The following is a 17,893-nucleotide window of genomic DNA, read 5'->3' as shown; positions in this document are numbered from 1 at the left end:
CCCGAGTCATCGAGGGTTTTTCGGCTCGGGAGCCATTACTTGTAAACATGGTATTGCCTCACTGAGGGCTTACGATTTCGGAGTTTTCCGACCCGGGGGTCATGTGACCTTGAGTTTTCGATGCCAGTCCCCGGGTGTTCGGGACGTTTTTGGCTCTGGAGCAGTTTTGTGATCTTGATGTTGCCTTATCGAGGGCTTACGAGTTAGATGCTCCGACCCGGGGGTCGCAGTGTTTCGAGTTGTTGACGCAAGTCCCCGAGTGTTCGGGATGTTTTTGACAGAGGAGTCATTTTTACAAAAATACCGAGCTTCTTTGAAACGTGAAATACTTTTGGAAAGTATTCTTCGATTACTTGGTACAAGTATATATGTCTTTGCTATTAAGGGCTTGGTTATTCTATGCGGACACGGTTCGTTCGACCGTTTGGCCCGGTACATTATTTTCCTATCGAGACCCTTTTTAGCGCATCTTGGCTTCTCCGAGTAGGTGACCTTTCTGGGGGATGCCTCCCAGTATTCGAGGTTGATCACAAAAGAAGCCTTGAATACTTGTTGGGTTTTCTTTAGGTATCATGTAGAGGTTGCCTCATTAAAAACCTTGCTGGTAAAACCCTTTTCGGGATAAAAACCCGGTCGAAGGAAAAGAGTGCAACTTATGCTTTGAAACCTTAAGGTCTTCGAGCCGGATGGTGTTTTGGAATCTTCCATCGTATACCTTAGCAGTAGTATCGTTTCAGCATTGATATGTTCCAATTGCTTGGAAGTTGTTCGCCTTCCATGGTACCGAGCTTGTAGGACACTTTGCCGATTACTCCGAGGATGCGGTACGGTCCTTCCCAATTTTGGCCTAGCTTCCCTTCATTAGGGTTTCAGGTGCTGAGGGTGACTTTCCTTAGGACTAAGTCCTCGAGTCCGAGGTGTCGGAGGTTTGTTCTCCTGTTATAATACCTTTCGATCCTTTATTTTTGGTCGGCCATTCGGACCAGTGAGGCTTCTCGCTTTCCATCCAATAGTTCGAGGGCCGTAGTCATGGCCTCGTTGTTCGAGCTCTCGGTAGTGTGTCGGAATCTGGCGCTTGGCTATCCGACCTCTACTGGTATCAAAGCCTCGGCACCATATACTAGAGAGAAAGGTGTTTCACCTATGCTTGATTTTGGGGTTGTTCGGTATGCCCATAGCACTTCGGGCAATATTTCTCTCCACTTTCCCTTAGCACTTTCCAACTTCTTCTTTAAGTTTTGGATGATGGTTTTGTTTGTAGATTCAGCCTGACCGTTTGCACACGGGTGGTAGGGCGTCGACAGGATTCTCTTGATTTTGTGATCCTCGAGGAACTGTGTTACTTTGCTTCCGATGAACTGCCTCCCATTATCGCATGTTATCTCGGAGGGTATCCCGAATTGGCACATAATGTGGTCCCAGATGAAGTCAATGACTTCTTTTTCACTTCTCTTTTCGAAGGCCTGCGCTTCTACCCATTTTGAGAAATAGTCAGTCATAAATAAAATAAATTTAGCTTTACCTGGTGCCGTTGGTAGAGGTCCGACGATGTCCATTCCCCATTTCATGAACGGCCACGGCGATAAGACCGAATGTAGTTGTTCACCGGGTTGGTGAATCATAGGGGAAATTCTCTGGCATTTGTCGCACTTTCAGACGAATTCCTTGGTGTCTTTTTCCATGTTGTCCTAGTAGTAGCCTGCCCTGATCACCTTTCGGACTAAGGAATCGGCGCCGGAGTGGTTTCCGCAAGCACCCTCATGAATTTCTCGGAGTACATAATCTGTGTCTCCCGGCCCCAGGCATACTACTAGGGGGCCATCGAAAGTTCTTATATACAGAGTCCCTTTTTCATCGAGCGAGAACCGGGCTGCTTTGGTTCGCAGGACCCTCGATTCCTTTGGATCTGTGGGTAGTTTCCCATCTTTCAAATAGTCAATATATTTATTTCTCCAGTCCCATGTTAGGCTAATGGAATTAATCTCGGCATGACCTTCCTCGACCACTGCTTTGGATAGCTAAACAACAGCCCCGGGGAGTAGGTCATCTTCTTCAACAGATGATCCCAAGTTTGCCAAGGCATCGGCCTCGCTATTCCGCTCTCGAGGTATATGGACCAGGGTCCATTCTTTGAAACGACATAATGTGACTTGGATTTTGTCCAAGTATCTTTGCATCCTGTCTTCTCGGACCTCGAAGCTCCTATTTACTTGATTTACTACCAGGAGTGAATCGCATTTTGCTTCGACGATCTCAGCTCCCAGGCTTTTGGCCAATTCCAGACCTGCAATCATATCCTCATACTCGGCTTCATTGTAAGTCAATCTTGCAGTTTTTATAGATTGCCTGATTATGCCACCCGTAGGCGGCTTTAGGACTATAGCGAGTCCGAATCCTCTCACGTTCGAGGCGCCGTCAGTTGAACAGGGTCCACAATCCGGATGATGTGCCCGCTTTTAGTAAAAGTTCCTTTTCTACCTCGGGCACGAGGGAGGGCGAGAAGTCGGCCACGAAGTTTGCCAGAATTTGGGACTTGATGGCCGTTCGGGGTTGATATTCGATATCATACCCCCCCCCCTCGAGTTCGATAGCCCATTTGGCCAATCGGCCCGATAGTTCGGGCTTGTGAAATATGCTTCGGAGAGGGTACGTTGTTAAAACGCAAAATACGGTGGCATTGAAAATAAGGTTTCAATTTTCGCGATGCGCTTATTAACGCAAGAGCTAATTTTTGTAGGTGCGGATACCTGGTTTTGGCATCCCCCAGGGTCCGACTTACATAATAGACAGGGAATTGCGTACCTTGCTCTTCTCGAACTAGCACACCGCTATCTCGGATACGGCCAGGTATAAATACAGTGTTTCATCCTGTTTTAGTGTGTGGAGCAAAGGCGAACTAGTCAGACATCGCTTCAATTCCTCCAAGGCGTGTTGGCATTCTGGAGTCCATTCGAAGTTGCTTTTCTTTTTGAGTAAAGAGAAGAAATGATGACTCTTGTCTGATGACCTTGATATGAATCTGCTCAGAGCCGCTATCCGCCCTGTTAGTCGTTGCACGGCCTTTACATTATTTATCACCGTGATTTCTTCGATGGCCTTGATTTTGTCGGGGTTGATCTCGATCCCCCTGTTCGACACCATGAAGCCTAAGAATTTTCCCGAACCCACTCCGAAGGCACATTTTTCGGGGTTAAGCTTCATGTTGTAACTTCTGAGGATGTCGAATGTTACCTGCAAATGAGTCAAATGGTCCTCTGCGCGCAGGGACTTAACTAGCATGTCATCAAATAAACTTCCATGGATTTGCCTATTTGATGCTCGAACATTTTATTAACTAGACGTTGGTACGTAGCCCCTGCATTTTTCAGCCCGAAGGGCATTACATTGTAACACTAGGTACCATACTTCGTGATGAACGAAGTCATTCCCCTATCCCCGGGATTCATCTGAATTTTATTATACCCCAAGTAAGCGTCGAGAAAAGTGAGGGTCTCGTGGCGGGCCCTGGCATCGATCAGACTGATCGATGTTAGGCAATGGGAATGAATCCTTTGGGCACGCCTTATTTAAGTCTTTATATTCTACGCGCATTCTTAACTTATTTCCCTTTTTGGGTACTACCACTACATTGGCTAGCCATTCTGGGTACTTTACCTCTCTAATGGACCCTATTTTAAGGAGTTTCGTTACCTCGTCCTTGATGAATGCGTGTTTTACTTCGGACTGGGGCCTTCTTTTTTGCTTCACCGGTTTGAATCTGGGATCGACACTTAGTCGATGGGTGGTTATCTCCGGCGGGATTCCTGTCATATCTAAGTGGGACCAAGCAAAACAGTCGATGTTGTTAATAAGGAGTTGAATGAGTTTTTTCCTGAGTTCGGGGGTTAATCCCGTTCTCAGGTATACCTTCCGATCTGGGAAATGTTCGATCAAAACAGCTTGCTCCAGCTCTTCAATTGTCGATTTCATTGCATCCGACTCTTCGGGGGCAACGGAAATTCGAGGAGTGAGGAAATCTTCTTCGTCACCCTCGGGGGTCTGTACGCTTCCCGACTCATCCGAGGTAGACTGTGTAGGATTCTACGCCTCCCAGTGAATCGCGAACATTTCTTTTGCTACATGTTGTTCTCCATATACGGTTGTTATACCGCCCTTTGTTGGAAACTTCATCATCTGGTGTAGAGTTGACGGTACTGCCCTCATGATGTGTATCCATGGCCTGCCGAGCAATGCGTTGTACCTCATGTCACTGTCGATGATGTGGAACTTGGTGTTCTGAACTGTACCGGACGTGTCAACCGGGAAGGCGATCTCCCCTTTCGTTACCTCGCCGGCCATGTTGAAGCCGTGGAGGCCCCGGGAGGTGGGTACGATCTGATCGAGCAACCCAAGCTGTTCTACTACCTCTGACCTGATTACGTTGGCCGAGCTACCTGGATCCACGAGCACACGTGTAATTCGAATGTTACTTAAGAGAAATGAAATTACCAGCACGTCGTTGTGCGGTTGCGTCAAGGTCTCGAAATCTTCCTCGCTGAATGCAAGGGTGTTTTCGATCATGTGGTCTTAGATCGGCTCTTCTATTGCAGCGGATATTTTTATCCGTTTGATCACGGGTCCTTGGGGGATGCCGGTCCCCCCGATGATCATATGGATGACATGCTAAGGAATATCTCTTTTCGCCCAAGTCGGATTTTTCTGAGTTTCCTGCTGAATCTCTCGGTGTGCGCTCTTGTTAATGTGAGGACCGGCGTTAACGTATTGGGCGTTGCATGAGGTCGTACCCTCGGGAATCGGTTCCGGTGTACTCTCAGGGTTTTACGGTGGCACACCCATACCTGGAATAACCATACCGCCCTTTCCATAGTCTTTGAGGCTGTTATTTTCAGGTACATTTACTGGTTTAGGCATCTTGACCTGAAATCAAAGATCTTGGACAAGAAAAAGTGTGAAAGGTAACTTGCATTATGTAGTTAAACCAGCAAGAAAATAATCATTATTATCTTTAGCCCCACGGTGGGCACCAAATTGTTTACTGTGAAAATGGTAATAACAATTAAATTTGATTTTGTGGTTCTAAAAATACGTGATCTATTTTTATGCTAGTTGTTAGGCAATAGATGCTAAGTAAAAGATTAGAAAGCAAGATTATAGCTTAGAGACGATATGATAATCGAACCAAACGGCTGGAGATCGGGGCCTCGAGCTGTCGTATATGAGGCCTCGGGGTCGAGTTGGGTGACCGTCTTAGAGCGATCGAGGGAGGACTAACAGTTATGAGAGCTACGATGATAGCTCTTTATGATCAATGATAAGCAATAAATGATGAGCAATAAATAGAACACAATGAATATAAGCAATAAATGGATATAATGAGATCAAGAGAATATGTTGGAGAGCAGAGAGAATGTTCTTATGTATTTAATGTTGTGTCTTTTTTCTTCAACAAAATGACAAGGATCTCCTTTATATATGAGGGATAAACCTAACATAGTACAAATGCATTAATTACAAAGTAAGATAGCTGGCACAGCTACCTAGTAATCTGGTGCAGACTGGTACTATTCTTGCTGGTGACGCTAGTTCGGACTACGTGCCTAGGGAACTTCCCGCTTACCTTCGATAACCACCGACTCATGCTGCATTGAGGTCGAGTGTGAAGAGCCTTCGAGGCCGAAGCCTCGAGCTGCGTCCCCGGATCTTCTGGGCCTTTTTTTAGGCTAAGGGAGAGACGCAATGATCGTGAAAGCGGGCCTCCCGATTTCGCCTGTATACACATTTATTTATAATGAAATTGTAATATTATTTTTTATATAAGCTCAATGTGTATTAAAAATCCCAACAATATTAATTCTAGGCTAGAAAAATGAAATACCACATTTATTTATCATTCTCCAAAGTTCTTCTCCCAAAGTCTTCTAATAAAACCAAAGTTAAAATTAGAAATAAAAATTTATCAAAGTATGTCTAGTTTAAAACTAAATTAGTATTTTATATTATGTTGTATTTTATATATTTCAATTTTGGTCCAATAAAACAAATATTTACTCATAAAAATATGTCCACCAAATAATATGTCATTATTGAATCCATATTATAATTCATACATCATAATCTCTAAGCAACGTGTTACTGTTATTTGTGGCTTGAATTATTTTCTTGTATTTTTAAGAAACCCATAATCCCTATAGGTTTAGAAAAACTCATTGTCCTAATAAATTTGGGACAGGAAACCTATTGTCCTTGTCAAATTGGGAAACCTTTCTCTTATAGGTATGGGACTATTTGGGATCTATATATACGGGTTGTAGTTGGGGTTTATAGATTGTATTGTGTTTTTCTTCTCATTCATAGTGAAAAACTCTCTCTGCTTCTGACCCGAGGATTAGGCTTAGCCGAACCTCGTTAAATTCTTGTGTTGACTTTTCTTCTCTATTTGCTTTGCGTGTGATTGTGTGCTAGTTAACCCACGATCTTTTGCAATAATTAGAATCAAAGCAAGGTTTGGGTTTCTACATATAATTTAGGGTAAGATGATGCTTTTGCCGATACACTGCTATATGAGAAAGACAGTATTTTATTGGAAGATGTTAGTATTGCACTAAAATCTAAAGAGTTGAAAAAGAGCTTTTCGGACAGCAGAATTGAGGGTGAGAGTCTTGTGAGTAGAGGAAGAACACAACAAAATGACTTTAACAGAAAAAAGTGAACAGCTAGATCGAAGTCTAGAGCAAGGAAGCAGAACCGTTATAAGTGCGGGGAGCAAGGTCACTACAAGAGAGATTGTCCTAAACTGAAGGAGAAAAGAGGGAAGTGGAAAATAGATAATTCGACAAATATTGTTGACACTGGCAATAATTCTGATGATAGTGACTATGTAGGGGAAGTATGTACTGTGAATTCTAGTCATGGGCAAAATTCTTGGGTTCTTGATTCTGGTGCTACTTTCAACATGTGTCCACACAAGAATTGGTTTGCAACTTACAAGCAAATGAGTGGGACTGTCTACAAGGGAGATGATAATCCATTGTAAGAGGGGATTGGTAACATCAAATTGAGAATGTTTGATGAAATTATCAGAAACATTAATTGTTGGCATGTTCCTCGGATAAAGAGAAATTTGATCTCTCTTTCGACATTGGATGATCAAGGGTATAAGTTTCAACTGAGAATGGAATACTTAAAGTGTGTAAAGGCTCTATGGTACTAATGAAAGGTCAATTTCATTCTAAATTGTATCATCTTCGGGCTAGTATAGTTGAAGGGGAAGTTGTTGTAGCTTCTGGGAAAAGTGATCAGAATCGGTCTCAATTGGGGCACTTACGACTTTGTCATATGAGTGAGAAGGAATTGTCTTTGTTGAGTAAGCAAAATTTTCTGAAAGGGTACAAAAATCAAGTTTTGGATTTTTGTGAGCATTGTGTGTTTTGTACACAGACAAGCGTAAAGTTCAGCAAGAAGGTCGAGCACAAGACCAGAGACAAGTTAGATTATATACATTCAGACTTGTGGGGTCCAAACAGAGTTCCGTCCAAGAGTGGTGCCAGGTATTTTATGACTTTTATGACTTTGATTGATTGATAGTGAGACACCGCAGTTGTGTCGGAACACCACAACAAAATGGTATTACAGAATGTATGTACAGAACGCTTTGTGATAGGGCACGAAGCATGCTTTCACACTCATGTGTTAGCAAGGACTTTCGGGCTGAAGCAATTAATACAGCTTATTATTTGGTCAACAGATCTCCATCCACAGCTATTGAGTTCAAAACTCCTTTTGAGGTATAGTGTGGTTCGCCTGCTGATTATTCAAATCTAAGGATATTTGGTTGTCCTACTTATGCTCATGTGAGGGATGAAAAACTTGAGGCAAGGGCAAAGAAGTGCATATTTCTAGGGTATGCAACTGGAGTGAAAGGTTATAGTTTGTAGTGTACATATCAAAGGACTCCAGGGCTAATTATCAGTAGGGATATAACGTTCAATGAATCTATCTCACTAGATAGTCAGAGGGAGAAGGCAACAACAGAAACGGATCGTGGTGTCAGTGACCACATAGAGCTAGAAATTGAATCTCCACTAGCTCAGCCCACTAGTTCTAAAGTAGAGGAAGTGGATGAGGTACAAAATATTGATCAAAATGATAATGTTGATGCACCTGCACAACAACAACCATATAGCATTGCAACATGCAAAGAGAAGAGAGTGATCAACCAACCGCAAAGGTTTTCAAACGTAGTTGATAGGAATCTTCTTGGATATACAAATCTTATGGAATTTTCTTTAGCAGTTGCAGAGACCGTTGATGCGTTTTAGTGTTATAGCTATCCAGAAGCTATTCAGAGTACAAAACCAAATCGACGGATTAGTCTATGGATAAAGAGATTGAGTCTCTTAATAAGATTAGGTGTTGCCTAGACTTGGTTAATGTGTGCGGCAATGGGTAGAGCCTTGCGAGGACTGGGGGCAAGGTAGAGAGACGTTCCTGTTGATGAATAGAAATCAAGCCAAGGGGAAGATTTGTTATTTGTGGCTTGAATTATTTCCTTGTATTTTTAGGAAACTCATAATCCCTATAGGTTTAGGAAAACCCATTGTCCTAATAGATTTGGGAAAAGAAACCTATTGTCCTTGTCAAATTGGGAAACCTTTCTCTTATAGGTTTGGGACTATGTGGGATCTATATATAAGGGTTGTAGTTGGGGATTCTAATAGATTGTATTGTGCTTTTCTTCTCATTCATAATGCAAAACTCTCTCTGCTTTTCTATTTGTTTTGTGTGTGATTGTGTGCTAGTTAACCCATGATCTTTCCACAACAGTTAGGAACTCCTCTCTCACTTTACAACAACAACAACATACACATTGTATTCTTAATTATGGGGTACGGAGAGGATAAGTATACACAAACCTTATCCCTACCTTGTGGAGGTAGAGAGGTTGTTCCAGAAAGACCCTCGGCTCAAGAAAATCAATTCTCAGCAGGTTTGATAACAAAATAGTAATGTTAAAATACTAAAGACAAGAACATTAACAACAACAAAATAACAAAGCCAATAAGAAAACTGGAGCAAGGGGAATAACAGATAATAATGAAAATCTAATAATAAGAAAAATACAAATGATTACTACACTGAAATGGGAAAAATGAAGCAGAGACAGTCTACTAACCTTCTATCCTAATCTTCAATCTCCATATCTTCCTATATAGGGTTATGTCCTCGATAAGCTGGAGCCATGTCATGTCCCGTCTAATCACTTCTCCCCAATATTTCTTCTGTCTACTACTACCTCTCCTTATACCCACAATATCGAATTTCTCGCACCTCCTCACTGGAGAATTTGTGCATCTCCTTTTACATGTCTGTACTCAAAGACGGATCAAGGATTGAAATCTTATGGGTTCAACTTTCAAGGTTTTTAGCATTGAACCAATTATAGTTTTAAAGTTATGGGTTCATATCTACTATTTTTGCAATTTTATTAAATTTTTATACATACATTTTTACTTCGCATCGAAAGTTATGGGTTCAATTGAGCGCTTGAACACAACATTCGCCCCTGTCCGTACCATCTCAAACTCGCTTCCCTCATCTCGTCGTCCACAGAAGCCACTCTCACCTTGTCCCCAATAACTTCGTTCCCAATCATATCTCCACTAGTATCCCCACATATCCACCTCAATATCCTCACTTCTGCTACTTTCGTCTTTTAAGTATGAGAGTTCTTAACTGGCCAACATTTCGCCTCATACAACATAGCTGCTCTAACAATCATTTTATAGAACTTACCTTTAAGTTTTAGTGGCATCTTCTTATCGCACAAGACACTGGATGTGAGCTTCCACTTCATCCACCTCACTCCAATACGATGTGTGACATCGTCGTCAATCTCACCATTTCCTTAAATTTTTTATCCAAGTACTTGAAACTTTTCCTCTTGGGGATGACTTTTGTCTCAATCTTAACTTTCACGTCTATCTCATGTGTTATATCATTGAACTTATATTCCAAGTACCCTGTCTTAGTCCTATTAAACCTGAAGCCTTTAGACTCCAAGGTTTATCTCCAAAAATCCAACCTCGGCCGCACATCTCGTTAATTAATACTATGTCATCCGCAAATTAAATAACATACACCATATATCCATCAATCACCAAGACGAAAAGAATAGGCTAAGAGTTGATCCCTTGTGCAACCCCATTACTACTGAAAAGTACCTCGAGTCCCCTTCCACTACTCTAACCCGAGTTTTGGCTCTATCGTAAACATCATATGTAAGCCCCTCTTTCTCTCCCTCTAATTCTACTCCAATTAGGAAAAAAAAAATTTGCAGCATTGTGAATAAAGCAAGAAAAATAATGGTCCTGGCGTACTGTGAATGAAAAATCCCCACCAACTGTCAAAATCGCTCTGTTACCTTCCTGTGGCCATTGTGCAGTACTTTCAAGTCACAGAAAAGTAAGTTTGCGGGCAAGAGAGAGAAGGCGTTACTATAATAACAGATCAGAAACACATGAATGCACTGTTACAAGTAGAAAGAAAGAGAAAAGGGAAAAAAAAGTAACAAAGACAAAAAGGGAAGTCGAAAGTCAGACCCTTTGTGCCTTTTACTTCGAATCCTATCTTTTCTTAGCTTTTTGTTTTGTTTCTTTCCCACCCCCTTTCACTCTCCCTGTCTAACTGTGAAGGAAATACCCTACCTTTTCTCTCTTCATTTATTCTTTTCCACTGACACTATAGTATGCATTCCCTCTCTCCTCTGTACTGTACATTTCTTGCAACAGTCAGCATTTCCTTTTAATTTCTTTCTTTTTTTCCCTTCCCCTTTGCCTTAATATTGGTGGTATAAGAGGATTTTTTTTTTAAATTGAGAAAGAAGTTCAAGAAAGATTTATAATGTTATACTATATGTATAACATTTTGTGTAATATTAATATTAAATCTTATGATTTTTAAAACTTGAGATAAGAAAAAATAAAAGATTTTTTTTTGTTCTTCTTGTAATTCGTATCTCTCTAATTTAATTATCATGCATAAGTGCAGAACACCTCTGACAAAAAATCAGAGATTACATTAATTAGCAGTGTATATACCTTCAGCTTTTAGACAATTACCTTTGTTCTGCTTTATCTCTAACATCCTTCCAAGAATTTCCCCAGCTTTTCTAAGTTTTCTTTACTACTACTACTATTATTTTTCCCTATTACCCCTAGATCCTAATTCCTATATAATACTGCTTTATTTTTCAATCTCTAATGTGACCTATCGTTGTAGTATGTCTTAGGTCGTATATTCTTAGGTTAGGCCCTCCTTTTATCTATCAGCTTAAAGGTTATAGTTTATTCCTTTACGTGACAATTCATGTTCTAAAGTTGCATGTCCAAGGAAAGCATTAAATTATTCGGTTAGAGTGTCCAACGTCCATACACTGATCCTAAAGCTTGTATAATATTGCATAGCAACATATATAATGTAGACGTTATAAATTTTGAGTTAAGGGCTAGCTCTGAAACATATATCTAATTCTAATTTATTTATTTATTTATATAATATTTAAGTTAAAAACAGGCATAAGTGACCCTAGATGTACCCTTGTTAGAGAAATGAATGAAAACAATTACAAACCCACAATATAATTTGAATGCTAGAAGAATATGACCATACAAATATCTCTGGTGTTTTATTTAGAAATCTCTAGTGTTATTGTTTTGGAGACTCGCTTTCGGTGTTGTGTGTGACAAGAATGTGCCACCGAAACTTAAAGATATGTTCTACAGAGTGGTGGTCAGACCGACTATGTTGTGTGGGGCTGAGTGTAGGCCAATCAAGATCGCTCATGTCCAGAAGATGAAGGTAGCAGAGATGAGGATATTGAGATGGATGTGCGGACACACCAGGTTAGATAGGATTAGGAATAAGGTTATTCGCGATAAGGTGGGTGTGGCCCCTATTGAGGACAAGATGCAGGAAGCGCGACTTAGGTGGTTTAGTCATGTGAGGAGGAGCACACACGCCCTGGTGAGGATGTATGAGAGGCTGACATTGGAGGGCCTTCGGAGAGGTAGAGGTAGGCCGAAGAAGAAGTGGGAGAGGTGATTAGGCCAAACATGTCGCAGCTTCAGCTGACCGAGGACCATGACCCTTGATAAGAAGGTGTGAAGGTCGAGGATTAGGGTAGTACGGTAGGTAGTCTAGAGTGTTTATACCAGTAGTATTGGTACGCAGTCTCGCATTCTGTTGGTAGCAGATTTTTATGACTAACCGTTGTTTTTATTCTGCTTTATATGGCTTTTTGGTGTTGTCCCTTCTTATCTATATTTTCATTAATGTGGTGCTTATGCTTTCCTGAGCCGAGAGTATAAGAAACATCCTCTCTATCCTCACAAAGTAGGGGTAAGATCTGCGTACACACTACCCTCCACGGACCCCACAGTGTGGGATAATACTGAGTATGTTGTTGTTAGTGTTATTATTTGAGAAGGGTCATGTAGCTGAAATAACAATTGAAAGGAACTACAAAGCCAAATCTCATGACCAATTCTAGTAAACTTTCTGGAATTAACTCAATGATACATGGGAAGATTCAATTATTTAGCCAGCATAAAAATTAACATGAGATCAAAATTAATAAACAGTCATCTAGCTAGAAAGAGCTACTGTATAAAAACTACATTAGATCAAACAACTAAACTGTCAATAAAGAAGATTAGCTAGAAAGAACTATGTGCAGTTGCCATAAGTTCAGCAGTAAAACATAAGCTTTTTAATGTTCTCAGTGAGTTTAGGTAAAGGAGTTGTCTTTGGTGGTGCAGGTCGAGAGATGTTAGAACTTCTTGTTAGAGTAGCCGAGTCCGAACGCTCGAGATATAGTCTGCCTCTGTATGCAGCAAGATGGGCATAGTAAGCTGGAGGCACCAGTGAAATAGGCTTGGTGCATCTCACAAATGTGTAGCAAAGGTTGTAAACCAACTTTTGTAGTTCATCAGAAGTGAACTGGTTTTCATCCCATAAAACATGGTAATGAATTGGCCTGCTTGTTCCTTTTACACCCCAATGACTGCAGAGATAGAAGTCAAATTCTCTTGGATGTGTGATCACACTATCGACAACTGTACCTGGTGGGATGTTTTCATTAAAGAACTGGTTTCTAGTTGACGACGGATCAAGTTCACATGGAAATAGCCGAGTATGATGCCTTTTCTGAACGACCACGAAAGTAATGGGAGGTTTGTAACCTGGAAATCTCGAACATGCTACACGAATTGCTTGTAGCTCTTCTTTAAGTACTTTCAAGAACTGAGTTTCACTTACTCCATCCCTGAAGAAGATTATTCGCTCGGGGAGTTTTAGAAGCTCCTCGTAGAAATCATCAAGAATTTCCCCGATCATTGTGCTGAGATCTTGAATGATCTCCTGCCTATGTGTTTGGGACCTCATTCTGGAGACATACTTGTTGGCTGCTGGCCAATTCACATTACCAACTATAGCAGCAACCGAGGGGCTAGAATCATCAAGTGGGTGTGGATGAGTGACGTCCGCACCCATAAAAATAACCGGACCATCGTGTTTGAAGAGCCGTGGTATTTGAGAAGGCAATGAATTGTACAATGCAACTGTGCATCCCCCAACTTTGGCATTGATCTTGAGAGCCAAATTTGCCAAAAACTGTGAGCTATGTTTGCCAAGGTTTGGGTACAAACAGCATTGGGTTACAACCCCGATGTTTGTCTCAGCGATTCTTTTCAAGTCGGCATATCCTTTGTGTTTTTTCTCCATCACACAAATAACAAGTTGGAGATTGCTAAATGAAGCTCTTTGTAGCTTCTTGAGTTTGGTTTCTAGGTGTTTTACATTGTTGAGCAAATTCATGGGTTCAAACTGGGGGTTAAGTACTGTATTCTTGTTAAGGAAAATTCCCAATTGCTCACACCTTTGACATAACTGGTTTATGAATTTTGGTATGTTGGACTTCTGATCAGAGGTCCCACCAAAACTCATTAGCGCCCATCTCTCAATTCGAGTACCTTCGAATACATGGCTGTCCAAAAGATTCCACTGTCTATCATGACGGGAAGGAATAAGATCTCTAACCAGACCGCGGTCCCCTAGTTTAAGCTTAGGAGGCTGAAGAATTCTCCCATACAATGGAGTCATTTCTCTTGAGATTTGGAGTTTGAAGTCCCTAGCGTGATTTCCACTGTCAAGAAAAGAACCAATCTGATACTAAGGCACTATCAAAAAGAAAAATATAAGCAATACAAAAAGGAGGTAACATGCAGCAGAAATTACCTTGTTGGTCCAACCGATCCTGTCACGATTCCATCTATAATCGCCTTTCTTTCCCTTGGCCTTTGACATCCCATTTTGAGTATTCTTGCAGTCTGATCATCAGAAAGCTTCCCAAGAAACTTTTGTCCTTCACAAATCATACAAAGTTCCATAGGAAGATAACAAGGTTTACTTCTGCTAATCTGCAAGCACGGCAAGTTCCTATATTGTATGTCATAGTTATAATGATCCTTGAAGTAGTTTACTATTCTTAGAATTTTTCCATCCCTATCCTGAAAGCAGAGGTTCTCCGTGACTTCCTCAGTTAAGCTGCAAATACGATATCTCTGAACCGTCTCTCTGTGACAAACAAACACCCTTATATTCTTTAATGCCTTCTCTACCTCTTTCTTCTCTTCATTCGTCAAGCCTCTCGTTTTCCTCTGAGAAATGCCGCGGAGAAAGTCGAGGCGCTTTTCCAAGTAAGGGATCACTCCAATACTCTCATGGAAAGCAGTCACTGAGAAATCAACATTGAGAGCAAGCCCTTGTTGAGTTGGTCTAAGACTCTGAAAGAACCCCCTTAGCGCCACCGCTCCGCCACCAATATCTTTTTCTCCTCCCATACAACTCGAGTAAAAGGATCTCCCCGCTGTTATACACTTGTCCGTCGGACTTTCGCGCAACACAACATCTAATGCATGAAGATATTCCTGAGGAAGTGGACTCCAACCATCCCCTTCTTTATTCAAGAAGCTACTTAGTTCTTTCCCATCAAATTTAGATATTAGTTTAATGTTAACGCGGAAAAGCTTAATCTGCTGTCCCTCTATCTGCAACTTGTTGCCACTACTAGGAATTGGTAGGCTAATGTAACATTCAATCTTATTATTTTGAAATTCAATAGGGCTATATATAGTTCTTCCACCATCAAAAACAGGAAGAGCACCTGATAACACAAGAGAATGTTCCTCTACAAGTTTTTGTTTGATTAACCTAGCAACTTCCTTAGATGGATGAGGTGAAATTTCAACATCATAGTGGAAAATCTTCTGTAAAGGATCAAATTTGACAAGGAAATGATTAGCAAGAAGAGAGATTACTTGTCCTTCTACACCACCAGAATCAGGTCTTCTTGCCACCACAAAAGATTCTGGAGTGGTAGCAGTCTTGACCCTCAATAAATCCTTCTGTTTGGACACATCATTTTGCCTTTGCAGCACTTTTGAGGCTGTTTAATGAGTGAACACACTGTTAATGTCAAAAGAAAGTTTCATTCTTGGTAATAAACTGTGAACAAAACAGAACATGAAATACTAATAAAGAAGACAAGGCTACTTGTTTACATGCTTTTGCATATATTACTGTAAATAAGAAGTCTAAACAGGCTCAAATCCTTCTACTTTCTGCAGAAAAAAACTGATCTTTTCAACAATTATTCTGTTTAGTGAGTGACATCAAAAAAGGAAAAGATAAAAAACAGAATGTTAATGTAATGAAGTGCTCCTTTAATACTAACCAAAGAATGGATTCAAATAAACTTTGAACAAAGTAAGAAAAAAGTAAAACTCCACCAATAAAGAAGTAACAGAGAGCTATTATTTTCATACTTTGGCATATAATACAAAGTCTAATTATGCTCCAACACTTGCACTTTCTGCAGAAAAATCTCCACTTACTGAAAAGGGGTTTGAAAGAAGGTGAATTTACCTGTAAAGTATCGGAGTTTGGAATCAGAAGGGGTGGCAAGAAATGGCTGATTCTGCAAAAGGGTTGTTGATGTAAAGTTGTGATTTTGAGGGAAAGGTGGAGCAACAGCCACTTGCATAGGAATTGCAGGAGGCAGAGGAAGTAGAGCTGGGTATGTTTGGTATTGATTCTGATTACTACGAAAACCAAAAGCAATATACCGATTACTATTATTATGAGCATTATTATTATTATTATAATTAACACACCCTTTCACACTTGTTGGTTTAGAGTTGCATTTCTTGCTTCTATTATTTGACTCTTCAGTTTCTTCCATAACTTCAAGAAATGAGCAAAAAGAACAAGAAATGAGCAAAAAGGCTTCTTTGCATGTAGAAAGAGAGAGAGAGGAAAAGGAAACTGAGATATCGGAATAATGGAATACTTCTGTTGATAATAAGTACCAGTAAGGAAGCAGAACAGTAGTTATTGCAGAGAGAAAAGGGGGGTGGGGGGGGGGAGGGATGAAGAGGGTAGGGTAGGGGTGGGGGTAGGGGTGAGGAAGTTGGAATTTAGTTCATGTGGTTTCCCGAGTGAAGTTCAGAATGAGAGTATGATGCAGGTGGAATTTCATACAAAGGGGAAAAGGAGGAAAAAAAAATAAGGTACACAAACATTACTAAAGAAGGGTATATATCTATTATGATTTCTTGAAACTATGCAATCTTTGTGTATAGTGTTATGGTATTAGTGTAATGAATGAATATACTTTTGGTGTTCCTTTTGACTCAGTTCAGTACTTTAACTTAGTAAAGTGTTCAGCATTTCTTGCCCTTTTTCTTTCTATGGTTGAATTTCACTTAGTCAAATGAAGTGGGAAAAAGAAAAAGTCTTAATTTCACTCCATATTCATTTTTTGTTACTTAATCAACATACAACAACGCTTTTAATCCATCAATCAATAAGATTCCCAATCAACACTTAATTAATACTCCGTCCGATTTATAAAAGGTTATTTTTCAATTTTTAGCACGCTCTTTAAAAAAATAACTAATTCCTTAGAGAAAAAAGGTATTTTGACTAAATCACTCTTAATTAAAATTTGCATATTGTTAACTTGACAAATTGAGATATGTAAATAAGGACAAATTTTGGAGTAATAAAATTAATTCTTTCTTGATTATATAAAAAAACACTTATTTTAGACAAAAATAAAGAGATAAAAAAATCATGGAACGGAGTGAGTATAAGAAAAATAAAAATATTGTGCTTATCGACATAATTGTCGTCGTCTTTCCATTGATTAAATGTGATAATGCGATAAGTTTAGTGCTCATACATCATATCTTGAAGATAATTGCAGGCCTTGAAAACGATTATACAATAGAAAGAGAAGTAATCAGCATATGAGACAATATAGCCTCCAATTTTGGCGTGATTTTGTTCATCAAATTGTTTCATGATTTAATCCCTCTATAATGATAAGATAAGATTAAACAAGATGATAAAACTTGATTAAATTCTTTAGCGGGTATTATGCCCTCTACATAGATTCTATCCTAGGTTCTCTTCTAAACTCCATATGATGAAAAGGGCTACTAAAAGTCATAGGGTTTCTTTTTACTATTTAACATGAGAAAAAGCAAATATAAAAGTGAGAAAATGGAAACTTCTACACCCTTTGGTTACATTAGACCACTCTAAGAACTCTTTTTAAAGTTCTAAAAAGTTTCATTCTAAAAAATATACATAGCACAGCAGGCAATGACAGAACATAACTTTATTGACTCCACATTAGTTATAATAATTAAATAATTTCATATCTCAAGAATACTTTTTCAGGTCTATCCCTATTCCCATACCCACAAAAAATTTAATTAGTGGTTCTCCAAGATTAACCCTAATAGTGCACTCAAGATGTGTACTAGTTATC

At 39.9% G+C, this 17,893-nt stretch overlaps 1 protein-coding gene across 1 annotated transcript; it reads right to left on the bottom strand.

The window, feature by feature from the left end:
- Window positions 1-12,575: 12,575 nt before the first annotated feature.
- On the bottom strand, window positions 12,576-16,598 carry LOC109211445 (protein argonaute 7). The gene is made up of 3 exons (XM_019374976.1): window positions 15,982-16,598; window positions 14,293-15,502; window positions 12,576-14,200 (listed from the first exon to the last, which is right to left on the bottom strand). The coding sequence occupies exons 1-3, from the start codon at window positions 16,295-16,297 to the stop codon at window positions 12,745-12,747; spliced, it is 2,982 nt and encodes a 993-aa protein (XP_019230521.1). The 5' UTR covers window positions 16,298-16,598; the 3' UTR covers window positions 12,576-12,744.
- Between the last annotated feature and the right edge of the window lie 1,295 nt (window positions 16,599-17,893).

This window comes from Nicotiana attenuata, unplaced genomic scaffold (assembly GCF_001879085.1).
Source record: "Nicotiana attenuata strain UT unplaced genomic scaffold, NIATTr2, whole genome shotgun sequence".
Classification (NCBI taxonomy): Eukaryota; Viridiplantae; Streptophyta; class Magnoliopsida; order Solanales; family Solanaceae; genus Nicotiana; species Nicotiana attenuata.
This window is presented reverse-complemented; position numbering and strand designations above follow the sequence as displayed.